The 15,187-nt window shown below is 46.4% G+C and overlaps 1 protein-coding gene across 1 annotated transcript in view; it reads right to left on the reverse strand.

Annotated features, from left to right (window-relative positions):
- The window catches only part of LAMB1 (laminin subunit beta 1), a gene marked incomplete at its 5' end in the record, with an annotated part of 43,571 nt that overhangs the window by 4,642 nt on the left and 23,742 nt on the right, over nt 1-15,187 (reverse strand). Inside the window, 4 exons of the mRNA XM_084279242.1 lie at nt 184-384; nt 2,311-2,552; nt 3,771-3,955; nt 5,450-5,819. Of these exons, the coding sequence (XP_084135368.1) occupies nt 184-384; nt 2,311-2,552; nt 3,771-3,955; nt 5,450-5,819 (998 nt within the window). The remainder of the gene's footprint in view (nt 1-183; nt 385-2,310; nt 2,553-3,770; nt 3,956-5,449; nt 5,820-15,187) is intronic.

Here is a 15,187-nt window from a genome sequence, read left to right on the forward strand (position 1 = left end):
GTTTACAGTTATCTGTGAAGCCTCACTTTAGCAAGCTGCCTCTCTGAGGAACTTCACAAGCACAAAAAGAAGTATTTTGAAGTAAGCCAGGAACATACTTTGTCAATTAGCATCTAAACTTGTGTTACAACCAAAAGAATATTCTATGGTTTTTAATATCTAACAATTGCTTTGGCACGTTACCATTCTGGAGAGTTGCTCAACTTCTGCTAATGCACTGAGGATGTCTCTGTCAAAATCCATGGCTTTCTGCCAGGCGTTGTGAGCTACGGTCACCAGCCCCTGGCAGCCAGGTCCTCCACACTTCTTCTTGCCTTCATCTGTCCGACAGTTCAACCCGCCGCACTGGGACTCACAGGAGGCTCCCGCAGGGGTGCCACACGTCTGCAGAGACACGTTAGGCAAGGGAAACAGCTTTATTTCCAGTGCACAGCTGGGAGGGGGGTGGAGTTGGCCGTTGCTTTGTTGTTTCTGCCCTTTGCAGTGGCATCCAAGTACCAGAGGGAAGGAAACTGAAGTAGAGCTGCAAACTGGAGGTGGTTCCTGCAGCAGGTCTGCACCAGCATGACTTTAATCCCTTTTGTGCCCTCTGTACCCTCCTGCCTTTGACTTGGTTATGACCACACAGCTCCCTGATGCTGAAGTAGCTGGAGGTCATGAGGGAAGCCTTCCCTCACTGCCATCATCCACTTCTGTATATCTTTCCCTGGAAAGCTGCCTCTAAGCTTTGGTTTCAAGCTGGAAGCTACTAGTGTCTGTATGCCTTTTGTTTGCAATCAGTCTTCACTGGTGTTGGCAGAAAGACGGGCCAGCCCAAGAAGCTGTTTTATAGGGAAGAAAGTTTGCAGGGTGGTATCTTTCCCTTGGCTCTAAAGCCCTAGAAATGTAACAGAACCTGAAATGCTCCAAGTTGAACAGGAACCTGTCCCGTTCCCTTCCACCAAATGTGTGCTCTGATTTCATCATTCCAGAACAGTTTCCAATCTGTGAATTGCTGTCAAGGATGTGTTCACATAGAAAATTTCAGGGCAGACTTCTTTTCTTTTAAAAATAAAACTATTTAAATCTGCAACATTGTTCTAAGACTTCTCCACTACTCAGTCAGTTGTTTGGATAGTGAACTGGAGTTGTTTTAGCCAGCGGGAAAAACTGGAAAATTCCCCATTCTTGTGTCTTTTCCCTTTTCACCCCACCCCTTTTGCCAAATGGGAGCCACTAACCAAAGTACTTAGCAGCCAAAAAACCTCTCTGGGAAAACCGAGGGGCTGTGCCAAGTTAGTGCAGCTGTCTCCTCTGAAGTGTAAATGAGTCCCTCTTACCTGCTTGGCATGCAACCCAGCAGTAGCTAGAAAGCAAAAAGAGGTATTTTTTTTGTGTCCTGTGATTACACCTCCAAGCAACTCAGTGTTTATGGCCTTGATAAACATCTACCTAGGATCTGCAGCCCTCAAAAACAGTTAGGCAGGAATGTAGGGGAAAGGAAGCTAAACAAAAAGATCTCTTCCCTCCTGAGGAAAAAAAAAGGAAAGCTGGGGGAGCCTGGAGGGGTGACTAGCTGCAAAGGATTCAGTTTTGAAGAACTCATCCTCTGCCACAGGCTGCCCAGGGGAGCCTGTGAGCAGACCCCTGCAGCCGCCTTCTTGTGGGATTGTTCTCTGAAGGCAGCTGGCCGACTTCAAAGGGCAACAGAGGGAACACCCAGCCCCTCCCAAGAAAAAGCCACCCCTGGCTGTATTTACAGATGAGCAGGCAGCTTCAACAGAGAAAAATGCCCTTTTGACGCCAGCTCCCTGCAAGTTCTGCTTTGTCCCGAGGATGAGAGCGTGATGATGCTGCGGAGGGCGGTGTGTTGGCGTGGTAAGAAGCGGTGCCTGGCCGGGCGCTGCGCAGGCGGGTGTGTACGCTGCAGAGGCACAAAAAGGAGGAGAGGAGCCTAGAAAAAGCAGGGACGTGAACTGATGGCAGGCCTAAGATCATGGCTTTCAGTCTGGCAGACTCACTGTGCTTTTCTGGATGTGGGAGCTCTCTCCACAGCAAAAGGCTTTGGGTTAGAGCTGGGGTGAGGCAAAGATTGGTGCTTTGCCAGGGCAGGAGGGAGAGCAACGTAACAGTAGGTCTTAGAGCCCACTAATTAAACAGCCCTGTTCTAGCCCACAAAATACCCTGTCATCCAAGAAATGTGCACTTTCCATGAACAAACGGTATCTCACACTGTCAAGCTCTAAACAGTTCCTCCCTGCCTGCCACTTCTTCAGAAACCCAACTTTACTTTTACTACAGGTCTTAGACCAGCAGTTCACAGCTGCATACCTTCTCAGCCACCTCGGAGAGATCCAGGCTCTGCAGCTTGCCTGCGAGTTCATCCAGAAGGCGGGACTGCTCCTCTTGTTTAGCCTTGAACTGGGCCTCCTTCTCCTCGATTAAGTCTTCCACTTCCTGCCGCGTTTGCGCTGACAGCTCCACGGCGCTATCGGGGTGAACAGTGGAGGCATTGACCCTCTCCTCTGCCTCCAGGGACATCTGGAAATACTTGGTGATACTATCCAAGGCCCCTGCAGAAATCAAATGGAGCTGCTCAGAAATGTGTTTGGTAACCCAGAGGAATTTATATTGTGGAGGTTGGCAGATGACACGTCAGGGTTAGCGATACAAATATCGAGTTAAACGAGACGTTAGCCTTTGCAGCTGTGTTCAGTGTCCCTGCAAGGATTTGACCTATTGAGGGGGGAAGTTCCTTTTCTTGTCACTTGGTTGACAGCGTGTCAAGTTTGCTGGGCAAGTTTGAAAGCTGAGCCTTTCTCTGCCCCTAGAGACTGAATTCTGCTTGCCCTGAGGGCAAGAGGAGAGTCAGCCTTTTAGGTTTATCAGGCAACAGTTTGTCTTCTAAGGATTCACTTAACCCATAATTCTGGGATTCACTTAAGGATTCACTTAACCCCTAAGCCCTGGGATGTCTGCCTATGGAGTCGCTGCTTGGAAACTGGTCAGACAACTACTTGATACTGATTATGGAACAGCTAGTTTTTGGAGAATTCCCAGAGGAGCCGCGAGTGGGTGTGAGGGAGCTGGCGGAGGTGGCTGTGCTCTGAGTCTCAGGGCAACTCTCCTCTGCAGAATGCCACTGGTCAGGGACTCCCCCATTTTACAGCCTCACCCGACAAAGTCCCACGTTCACTGGAAACAATTTCAGACTTCCTGCAAAGCAGGAACTATAAAAAAAGGGAAAAAAGGGGGGGAAAAAATCCCTTGTTTGAAGTTGGAATGAAGCCAGCTTTCAAAATTTCTAAAGAATTTGGTGACATTCCTCTTTCTCCAGCAAATTCTGATTCTTGGCCCACCTCAATGTGCCAGCAGGCGAAACAAGGCTTGGGTGGCTCCAACGAACCTAGCACCAAGTCCCAGGTAGTTTTTCCAACCACAAACAGCAATTTAACAGACTGGGGATGGTAAGGGAGATGCGTTCAGGTATATCTTGGAATTTGCTGCACTATCAGCTGTTGTGTCTCATCTAAAACTTATTAATCAAGAGCCTTTAAGACAATGCTGTACCTCAAGAACTGGAGCCAGCAGCTTTGCAATGTGCAGAGGGAGAGAGAGGGGGCAAACCAAAATCCTGCTGCATCAGCTACTCTGCTAATGCACAGAAAGAAGCCACCCTCCTGGGAAATGTGCTTTGTTACAAGTCAGAAGATCAACCTGGTCTTTAAAACCATGCACTAATTAAACCTTTGGCCACCCCTCTGCTTTCTCCCCCTCCCTGTGACACTCACCCCGAACATCAGAGATCTTGATGAACTCTAGCTGTTCGGCCAGCTCTTTCACCACACGGTCCAGGCTTTTGGCGTCTGTCTCCAGCGCGCTCAGGTCAGTGTCTGTGCTATTGCTCTTCACTGCTAGGGCTGACAGGTTTTCTTCTAGGTCAGCTATCTTAACTGTAACATCTGCTGTCAGCTTTCTGTAAAACAGAGACATGGGCCTCAGGGGGAAGGGCCGTAAGCCACAGTGCTTCACTTCACTGAATGAAGAGTGGTGGTTAGAGCTGTGCAGAGTTTCTCCCACAGCAGGACCTTGGTGGAGCTGTAAGTGATTTGTAACAACATGCCTACCTAGAATGCTGTTTTGTTTTCTTTAGCATACAAAACTACTTTTTAATCTACAGCACGTTTATAAACTCAAAGCACCAAATTGCTCAGAAAACAGCTGCTTTGTGTAAGATTAACTGGAGGCAGATTCCAGAGGACTGGTGTAATGCTCTTGTATCATGGCAACTGCATAGGTCAGAGTTGACTACTATGATCCATACATAATTTGCTTCTCATCCCACACAGCTACAAATGCAGTTTTGATTACTACGAGCTCATGGGACAGATTTGAGCTTCAGGAAGCGGTGGGAGAAGTCTTAGGTTTTAAAACAATGGATTCTTTTAACTCGTCTGTAAAGTTCCCTCCTCACCAGCTGTTTCTTGAGGGCTCTGAAGGAAACCCTCCCGCCCTCAGCACGGTCTCAGTGAGCCACCGAGCAGGCTTTAGCTAGCAGGATAACCCTAAAAGGAAAGACAAGTGTATGTTAAACACCAGTGCTGCTGCGGAGCAGAAGTGGGCATAGGAAGCTATTCCCGTCCATGGTTATCCCACCAATCCCAGTGTTTCCTCCCTCTGAAAGAATCACACCGTGTTTAAGCTCTGTGATCAGTTTACAGCTCTCTCAGCAGCGCAGCAGCCTGATGTTTTCCTGGAGTCCTTCAATCCCCAGTTTCTATACTGAGAGGAGCAAGAACAGATATGTATAGCCCTTTTCTCTAATGTATCTGTTAGGGAAAAGCAGCTCCTCAGCCTCCCCGACTTCCCTCAATACACACAGAGCCCAAATGCAGCAGCAATCTCCAGCTGGAGGGGTGGGGGGTTCTGCGGGGCACAAGAGTATCCCTGAGACTTTGATGCTTTAATCTTGGCCTCTTTGCTTTGTGCAGTCCCCTTACAATGTGCAGGCAAGCTGGAACAGTAGCACACAGGGCTAGAAAGCATCTTTTATCCTACTTGATGTTATACTGCCCCATCTCCAGATGTACAAACTACTGTCTTTTGTATCCTTAGCCATGAGACAAAATACAAGGCTCCTACCCTGAGAAAAATGGAAACAATCCTTGTTACAAAGCCGGAGCTCCCCACACACGCACACATGCTCTGAGTGCAGAAAGGCGACCGAGTTTCCAACTCATTGGCTACACGCGGAAATCCAGGAATTTAATCGCTCCCCTCTTCATTCTCTCACATAATAGCAGTGTTTGTCCTTTGCCCCGGGGGAGTGCAAGGCCAGCACGAGGGGCTCCACAGTAATTAGCTGCCTGATCGGCAGTGGGAGCAGGACAACCCCTGCCCACAGCAGGCTCGCTGGCGTTCCCGCTCCTTCCCACGCTACGCTTATCCGTGCAGCTGCGACTGTACTCACTCTGCTTCCTCGAAGAGATTCCCGATGTTCTTCAGGGGCTCAGCAGCTGGATTTTGAGCGATGATGGTTTTAATTTCACTGAGCTTCTCCTCCAGGGTGTTGAGTGTCTGCTGGTATGGGCCGGTGACGCCGGTGATTTTAAGGGCATTAGCCCTGTCGAGGAACTGCTGGGTCCTATTAGCCAGCTCGTTGATGATCACGTCCCAGAGGGCGAAGCACTGGTGGCACGGCACGCAGTCAGGGAAGAAGCCCGAGTAGCCCCGGGAACACTTGTCACAGCGTGGCCCTTCCACCCCTTCGTTGCAGATGCATTGCCCGGTGGCGCGGTCGCATTGCGGAGTCTGGATGCCACGAGGGTTGCAATCACAAGCTGGAAGGAGAAAAAGGCATGTGTGAGGGCTACGGTGAGGGAAATGGTGTTGACATGGGCAGGGGTTGAACAACATTTCAACCAGTTGTAATGGAAGTTGGGAAACGAGTATCCAAGTGGTCTGTGTCTAGATTACAGCCAGCCAATTATGGAGGTGTCTACTTGGGTATGGGAGAACCACAGTTGAGTGTGAAAGGGGAGAGAGACAAGGAAGGGGGAGACCAGGACTTGCACATCTCAGAAACTGGCACAATAACAGACACTTCTTGGAATGCTGGGATGTCAGCTGGACAGCAGTTGAAGACAAAGATTCTGGTCTCATTGCTACAGTGAAGAGTAAGTAGTCAGGCTTTCCAGATGGGAAATGAGACAACAGGCATGCACACAGCAGAGGGCTTTAAAAGCAAAACATGACTGAAATTGAAGGACAACCATTTACTGTCTCCACCAGCACAGGAGTAGTGGTCAACCAAAGAATCCAGCAGATCAGAAATGAACCACCCTCCCTGCACCTCTCACAAACAACACAATGACTGAAGATAGGTGATTACACAGCACTTAGTTAAGTGGCAGAACTCCCTACACCACAAGGCACTGTGGGTGCTAAAAGTTGAGGTGACTGCAGGGAAGAACATGACAAATTCATGGAGTAATAGCCTCTGTGAAGAGGTACAGGGCCCAGCTGAGGACATGCTCCTGCCATGGATGGTGGGAAAATATTCATGATGTGCGTCAAGTAGTCTGGCACTGGGCTCACGTTTTGGGTATACAGAAAAGGTCAGGCAGTGACAAATAAAATAGAAAGAAACATAGAATGTAGTCATGACCAGCCCTTTCTGAGGAGGCAGGGGGAAATTTTCTTCAGCACAGGTGCTAGCAACCAGGAGCCTATACACTGCTTGTACCCTGAAGTGGGAATGAGGACCATTAACAGTTATTATTATTGTTGTTGTTGTTATTATTTCACACTCTGAACACCAACTCAGGAGTTAGTATTCACACCTTCCTGAAATGGACTTCCATTCTTATTTTACTTTTGTAACAGTGAACACCTACTTATCTTTGTATGCTGGTCAGGTAAGATCCAGGGGCGCTTTGTGACTGACAAATTGGGGTGGCTGCCAAAGTGGAGTGATAAGGTTTGGGCCAAAGCCTTTTTTAACAAGCTGTTAGAAGAAAGATGCCCTCTTTTGGCACTAACCCACCATGAAGAGAGGTTACTCAATTAATGATGCACAGTCATTTCTAAAAGCGCTGACACTCTCTGTAGACAATACTGCTATCAGCTGGCAGGAGCCTTTCCATGCAGCGGGGCTGCCACTTGACCTCTCCTCCTCCTTAATTACACAGACAGCAGCAGGAGAAACTACCAACCTGCAAAACCTAAAGATATGGTAGCAGACAACAAAAGAGGGCCTTGAAAATACGTAGGTCAGCTACCTACCACCATCCTGGCAGAGTACACCCCAAGCAGATCAAACACAATTCTGAGACTGAGATACTTGATAAAAGCCTTCACTTACACATCCATTTACCAGGCATCCTTGAAGGAGGTTAATGGCTCAAAAAAGTCCATAAATCAATTTGACCCCCCCCAAGCATATGCCCCCTTGAATAAAGGGCAAAACACAAAGCTGTTTTCAAGACTGTGCATTGTTTGCTTCAATGCCAAAGCACAGTGGTGGTCTTCAGCTCAGAAACTACACAAAGCCCCTCAGCAGAACAAATCGCTCCTCAACAAAACGACTTTCTTGTACAATGTGAATATGATAGGCAAGAGACAAAAATAACTTCTGCTGCCTGCACAATTGAGCAAAATGGCCCTTTGTTCGTGGAATTATACCCTGACACAAGAGATTGTTTTTACTTTACATCAAAAGTGCTTAAGTAGTCAACTCACCATGGAATATGTTCCCTGCAGGCAAACTGTCAAGTTCCTGTTAGAAGGAGGTCAGTTAACCCTTCTGTCAACTAATAAGGTCCTTGTATAATGATGAATTGTCCAAATTCCTCTGCACAGAAAGGCTAAATGGCATGTGGTTTTTCTCAAAGATACTGAGATCTGATCAAGTTACAGGATTTGCTGCTGGCAAATCAGATCATTATATTTACTTGCGGATTTAAAAAGCTTAAAGTAAAAAAAAAAACCAAAAAACCAACCCACCAAAACACAAAGAACCTCGACCTGATCCATGTTGGTAATTCTACTCCTGAATACCTGCATGTTCAGGAAAGACAGATGACATGGCTTTAGTAGCATTTACATGGTAATGTGGATTCCAAAACCTCTGAAGGCAAAAAATACTCCGGGAAGGGGAGAGGAGAACTTAAGTACTAACTCATTTGCAAAGTGAAAACCCAAACTCAGTTGTTACCTGTTGAGATACGATAAAGACCAAACAAGTAATTTAATATAAGCCCAGCACAACACTGGGAAGAATCATCACATTTCTAGAATTCTACAAAACTTCCAGACTGAGCTCTGTGGGACACATGAGAAAATTGTATAAGGCAGCTAGAAACATTACCACAGGTTATGTATCTGGTTTAGGATTCTCTTTCAAGCCCAGAAGCAGGCAGTGCTGGCTCTGCATTACTTCAGTAGTGTGAATCCAACATACATAAAATGATTCTCAAAAGGGCTGGTTTCACACTTGCTTTTTCTTATCTTCATGATCTTCCAAAGCCATTAATTGTGCACAGGGCCACCCCAGCTTTCAAAACACAAGGTAAAACTGAAGATAATTTTATCTGTAGTTTGAAGTAAAAGTATATAGTCTAAAGGAAAACAAGTAAAACTCTCCTGTGGAACTGGAATAAGATTCCGGTAGATTTATTTTCTTCTAGTTTTGAAAATTTGCAAGGCATTTCTACATGTAGGTGCTACAGCCTCTCTAGCCCTTGGACAACTATTTACTGTGGCAGTGAGACATTTTTTAAATTCTCACAAAAGCATCACTGCTCCTCTTACAGCTCATATCCTGTGAGCAAACCTTTCATCTCACAAATGACACGTGCATGCCAGTGTTTGGTTACATGCAGCCTTCTTTTTTAGAGTCTACATGACCTTAGACAAGCACTTCAGCCACAGTTTAAATCATCTGTGTTCCTCACTAGTCAGTCTCAATGCTTCTACGAGATGCTGGGTCCCAATTTCCAGACACAGCATTAATAACTAAATTTGGCCAGCCAGAAAGCTACAGAAACAGCTCTCCTGCCCTACAAGACCATGTGTAACACGACCTACACCACCTCCAGTGCCTCTAGCAAAGGAGTCCTGTATCCCAGGCCACCAGCCTGGCTACTTCCCACCATAGCACTTAGCACATCCAAGGCCCCTGCAGAGAATATCATCCCTTTACAGCATGGTGGGGATCAAACCTGCAACTGGTTTCAGCTGTGGTAGCTTCTCAAGAGGAGGTAAGCAAACCTGGGACAAGATCATATAAAGCTGCCTAGGTATCAAGAAGTGCCTTGAACACCATGGGCCACCAGGCAAATAGCTCCAGGATCCATGTGAAAAGAAAGGAGGCCCTCCTAGCTGGTGCAGACCAGAAAAGGCTAGCTACAGGACTGGCAAATAGCTCATGGAAGAATAACCACATGCCAAGGTACACATCCATCATTCATGACAGTGGGTGCACATCCACCAAAAACCTTTGTGTGACATTTGATTATCACCACTAATGAACTAGGATGTGACACCTACACATGAACAGGAAACGCCTTGGTTTCCATCACCTGCTAGAAACAGTGAACACTGTGCAAGAATGATCCAGCATGCCATGCCCAGCATCATTTTTGGCCAAATCACCCCAGCAGCACATGTAACCACATCACATCTTGCTCCTCTACCATCTCCCTTCCTTAATGTCCAGTGATTCCTTTGGCCACCATTTGAGCCAACTCCTATGCAGTCCTGTGCTAATGATGCTGATGATTACAGGCCAATGCAAACATAATGTTCAAAGTATGAACCTTTGGTGATTTCAGCTCTAACCAGCACAGCTGTAAGTCTGATACAACACCTGAGTAGCTCTGCCACATCTAGTGTGAGCATATCCCTGGTTTATCTCATTTTCCCCAAGAAGAATAAGAAACACTCAGGCACATCTAGGGATGCAGAAGTGTTTCAGATACTATCCAGTAGCCAGTGATGGCTTTGTACTCCACCTAACATAACAGCTATGGAACAGGCAAAGATATAAAGCCCTGTGAGCTCTTTTTAAATGCCTTGCCCATGCTTACGTGACTAGAAACTGGCAACAGTGGTTCATTTTGCACTGAAAAACCCCACAGATGCCGAGTTTACAGTGAGACATTTAGATGCCTTAACCAGTTTGGGTTGGAAATGGCCTTCAATACAAATGGTTGATTATTCTCCCTTCATACAGAGGAGGGGAATGAAGGGCAGGGTGAAGGGCTGCAAGTTAACACAGACTGTGCTGCCTGCTTTGAAGATCAGTTAGAGATCGAATCTGTCCCTTGGTAAGCAGAGCAGGACACTGCAGCACTTCCCATGGAAAACACAGGAGAGAAGATGTATTCTGAAATCATCAATTAAAGATCTGAGGATTTTCAAAGGACCATTTACTAAGTTAAACAATAGATTTCTGTTTAGAAATGCCATTTTGGAACTGAGTGTATTGTTTTCTTTAATTGAGTGTTTGTCAGACATTTTTCTGAGGCACACTCTGTCTTAAGTGAAACCACATTTTTTGACAGGAAAATTTTCTAACCACATTCTTCAGTTTAGGACTATGTAAGATCCTGGCTGCATCTATTCACAAATGCATGTGCACACACATGCATACACACACCAAGTATCCATGAGTAATTTTTATACCACCTCGATCAATGCATTTCTCTTCCAGTAATGGGTTGTTTTTTTTCCAGATCTCAGATAAAAGTAAAGTAACAGACTTGTTTATTGAATGTAGTCTTGTAGAAATCTAAGGGGAGAAATCCCAAAGAAGAAAATGACTAGCTTGAGTGGTTTGCTTCAAGGTCATGAGGATCTATGAACCACTTTATCTTTCACTTAGGCTGACAGCTCTGCTGCCTTTCCCTCTGATTTTAAACATTTAGAACTTGTTTCCATTTGAGGCACTGTAATTTTACACGTGGCATATTTGCATATCAATTTAAACTAAGGTGTGTCAGAGTAGTGGATATTACAACTGAGGTCATTTAATGGATACTGAAAGGGCTGCATGAAGATCAGTCTGAGGAACACATCGACCTACACAGAACAGAAATGACTTTTGCAGAAGTATTTTCTTTACTGCTTGAGATCAGGGATGGAAAGCATCAACAGTTTAACTCCTCCACAGCAAAAAAACCCCACAAAGGGTTTGTTCAAACATGCTTTCCTGGCATCACTTCCCAGTGATAGTGAGGCACCATGATGATAAAACCATTCAGCAATTTGTAAGGTTGGAAGTTTTGCAGAGCTAGCAAATTTCTTCTGAATAATCAGCTATTGATTCAGATTCCCCTGTAACCATATTGCTAACTCCTCAGCAAGATCCCAGCTAGACTTGCTAGGGCTGTACTGCATTTTAGTGTGACAGCAGACCTTGCCAAAAGGGCAATTTTCTGGAAATAATATAGATCACAATATTTTAAGACCACAGGTCTCAAAGTGAAAATTGTATTTCCGTTAGCATAGAATTTGTCTGACTTCCTTTAGTCACTTAGCAGGGAAGAAGAAACATCTGCTAATCCTTCTCTCTGCACCATAAACACCTCCTCTAAAAGCAGCCTACGTGACTAACCCAGGCGTTAAATTACGATTACAAAGCCTGTTCTGAAATGGCAATGGAGTAATTTCCAGTGAAGAGATGCTTCAATGCTTTGGCACCAGGCACACAGCAAAGACTAAAATTGAGAAAAACAACTTTCTGCAAAAGTCTGCAATGAGTATTTGATAAAAAAAAAAACAAACTTATTTTCATCTTAGTTCAATTAGATTCTGGTTTTTACAACAGGGCTTGATAATTCAAGCCCAACACAGAAAACTGTTGACAAAGGTATGCTGCTTGTAAAGGGGAGATAGCAATACAACCTCTCAATCTTGTGCAGTGCCTTTTACTAATTGCACTCTGTTCTGTTTGTTCAATTAAAACACTAATGGTAGTAAAATTGTCATCTCCTTGATATCGTATGAAACACTTAAGCTACAAATATCTACTGTGCAAGGGCATTGTTTGAGCTGCCTCTGCAGCCACACCGTATCTCAGACTTCCCAGGAGCCTGGAGCCTCCTGCCAGAAATGTGCTCTGCACAGAGCTCAGCACGCCCAGTCCTGCACTGTGGTTGCCAGGCTTTGGAAAAGCTCCAGCAGAATGCCTGGGAGACTCAAGTTTGATGAAATTTGTAATCCTGTTATTTACTACCTTAGCAAGGCCTTTTACGTGCACGCACACATTCACATGCAGGCTCCTGCTGAGCTGTGTGTAGCTGGAGCAAGAGACCCAGAAGAGTCCTGCAAAGGGGCTGGCACTGGCCCCCGAGCAGACGATACTCACCCCACAGTTCCTCTCCACTGTAATCCTCACAGGGACCTGCACAAGGCTGAGAGAGACACTCTGGGCTTTTCCCTCTCCTCCATGCCTCTCCTGTGCTTGTTTCAGGTATTATGTTAAATTAAATGAGTAACTGTTGTGGTTTTTTTAGAAGCACAGAGTAAGCAGTCTCTGAAGACCCAATCCTACAGATTCTGTGTTGTGTGATGCCCAATGGACCTCTGTGGGTAGTGTGAACCAGCACTGAGGGGTCAAGATGCTGCCCAGATGTAGACACCTACCTTAGCTTGCCACAGCAGTGTGGTCCCATGGAACATGCAAAGAGAAGACATCAGATGATGCCTTCTGTCCACTGCAGGGAGCACAGACTGTAAAACAAAGCACCCAGACCAGGTGCAAAAACCTGCCTTCCCCAGCTTCTGCTTCACCATCTCAAATATTTCCAAGATTTCCACAAACCCAGTCACAGGCAGCAGCCTGCAATGGTCACAACCACCAGTGAGGACAGCAGGGAAGCATGCCCTTGAGTCCAGATTTCAGAGGAGTGGGCTTGGACCCTGGGGCCACATGCACAGCTCGATGCTGCTGCAAGTACCTGGAAAACCATGGCGAGGGGCTGCAGTCCCTGGTCTGTCCTAGATGGTCCATTTTGTACATCCCCACATAGCTCGGTCCAGAAGTTATTTGCAGGCACTTGCATTCACATGACCTCATTTTTTTTCTTAGTAATTAAAAAACCTGTAAAGGGTGTCAGGGTGTCACAGCAGCATGGGCAGAACAGTCCCTGTTTCTCAGCAGGAACTCATGTCTCTTGGTGCTGACAGTCTGAAGATCTCTTGTGAAGAAATCACGTTACCATCCCTTGAGTGATGCACCATGTGATTTCCAACCTTGAGCAGAAGCCACTTGCCCCAGCCAGTGCAGGATCCTACCCTGGAGCTGTTGGGACTGATATCCACACCTCTGCATCAGCTTGGTGCCCGCAATGAAGACTGTGTACATAGTTCAGAGCTCTTGCCATTGCCTGTCCAAGATCAGTTTGCATTTTCTTCCCAAATGCATCAGAGAGTGAGGCTATATTGGCTGCTTGGGCCAGGATGAGCATGCTGCTGAGGGCACGTGGCAAATGCCATGGCCAGGAGTCCATGCATCCCCCTGCAGCTGGTGCTGATGTTTGTGTGACGAGCCCTCATCTCAGTTCCAGCTCTGCCTTGGCTGCAGGCCATATTTAAGCTATTTTCCAGGGGCATTGCTCTGCAACTCCTTAAATGGCACAGTTTTCCAGTTTGCCTGCAAACTGCTTACCACTGAGAGCCGCTACCTGCCCACGTAGCAGCTGCACACCTGCCAGCCTGAACATCACCCCTCTGTTTGCCAGGACTCAAAGTCACTTCTCTCCCTGCCAAGGAAGGATGGGACACAGGGCAGGAGGCACTGACACCACCGTGCTGAGTAGACTCAGCAGTGTCACAGGGTTGGATGTGCTCCATAAGCAAGCACATGCTTGGAGCCTCCCCCAAGGACATCGCACCACAGGCTGCCATGGCCCAGTCCTGGGCAGCCTCCACACCTGCCACAGAGACCTCCTGTTGGATGCAATCCTGAAGGAAAAAATCTGCATTTCCACTAAGCGAGTCTCCCATGTTGCTTGGAGGCAGAAGTGGCAGCAGGTAGGAAGAAAAATATAGAGCTTGCATGGTAAAAAACAAACTCTGAAGAATATATCTTCCCTTGACTTTAGATATGATAAAAAGCAGGTTTTCACATGCTCAAAAAGCAAGAGAAACTCCATGAGAGACCAGCTGCAAAATCCTGCTGATAAGGTATGCAGATGGACTCCATCAATAAACCCTGATGGAGACAGCTGATACCAAGAGACAATCCCTGTCGTGGAGCTGGCAGGGTCAGCACCCTTCACCACATCAGAACACACACAGCCTCCCCAAAGGCTGCTGTGACCCTCCCACCCCCCCAGGAAACCTAATATGTACTCAGGGACTGGGACAATTCCCTAGTCCTTTCATCTGCTGCTTTAACCAAGTAGCTGTGACCTGTCTATCTGATTAGATAATGGGCTCTAAGGTATCTCTATTGTAAGGGATTTATTAAAGACCACAGCAAGCACATTCCTCCCTGCAGGAAAAAATACCTTAATCTACTGCAAACCCTCCTGGCAAAGGCTCCTATTTGAACAGATCAGAGATACAAGTTTGTTCTGGTCTGGACAGTGTTTGAAGTTTCTTTTCCAGCTAATGAACAGACTTGTTTATAACGAAAGGACAAAGAGCATCCAGTTTTCTAAACAAGCTGAACTAAACACGGCTCTCTGTTTTGTGGCATGTAGCTGTGGCTAACCCACTGCATGGTCTCTGCTCACTCCTTCACTTTCATCTGAAATGTAAGGAAAGTCTCCTACTAAAGCAAAAACCTTATTTCTTCAGGCCCAGTCTCCCTAATGACACAAAAGGAGACAGCGGCCTTCCACCAGGGATAACAAAGGCAAAGGAAAATGGTTTCCAGACTGATTCTCAAACCCAAGCACTTGTGATATATTTTCTTACTATACCAGCTTACCTGACCACACTGCAACCCAACAGTTAAAGAAGAGCTAGTTTCTAAACAGAGGTTTCTTTCTAAGTAAGGGTCCGACAAGAGATAAATTAAGCCAGGCAAGGGCTGTGATGGGCTCCTGCTACGCCGCCATCCCTGCCCCACCAAAAGCTCAAGGGATGAGCGGCATGCCTTCCTTTCTCACTTCCAAGGTTCGTGTGGGCACTGATCACCAGAGGGGCTGCTCCCAGCACAGATGTTTCAGCACATGGTGGGGGCATGGCACACCTG

This window comes from Gallinula chloropus, assembly GCF_964237585.1.
Source record: "Gallinula chloropus genome assembly, chromosome: 1".
NCBI classification, from domain to species: Eukaryota; Metazoa; Chordata; class Aves; order Gruiformes; family Rallidae; genus Gallinula; species Gallinula chloropus.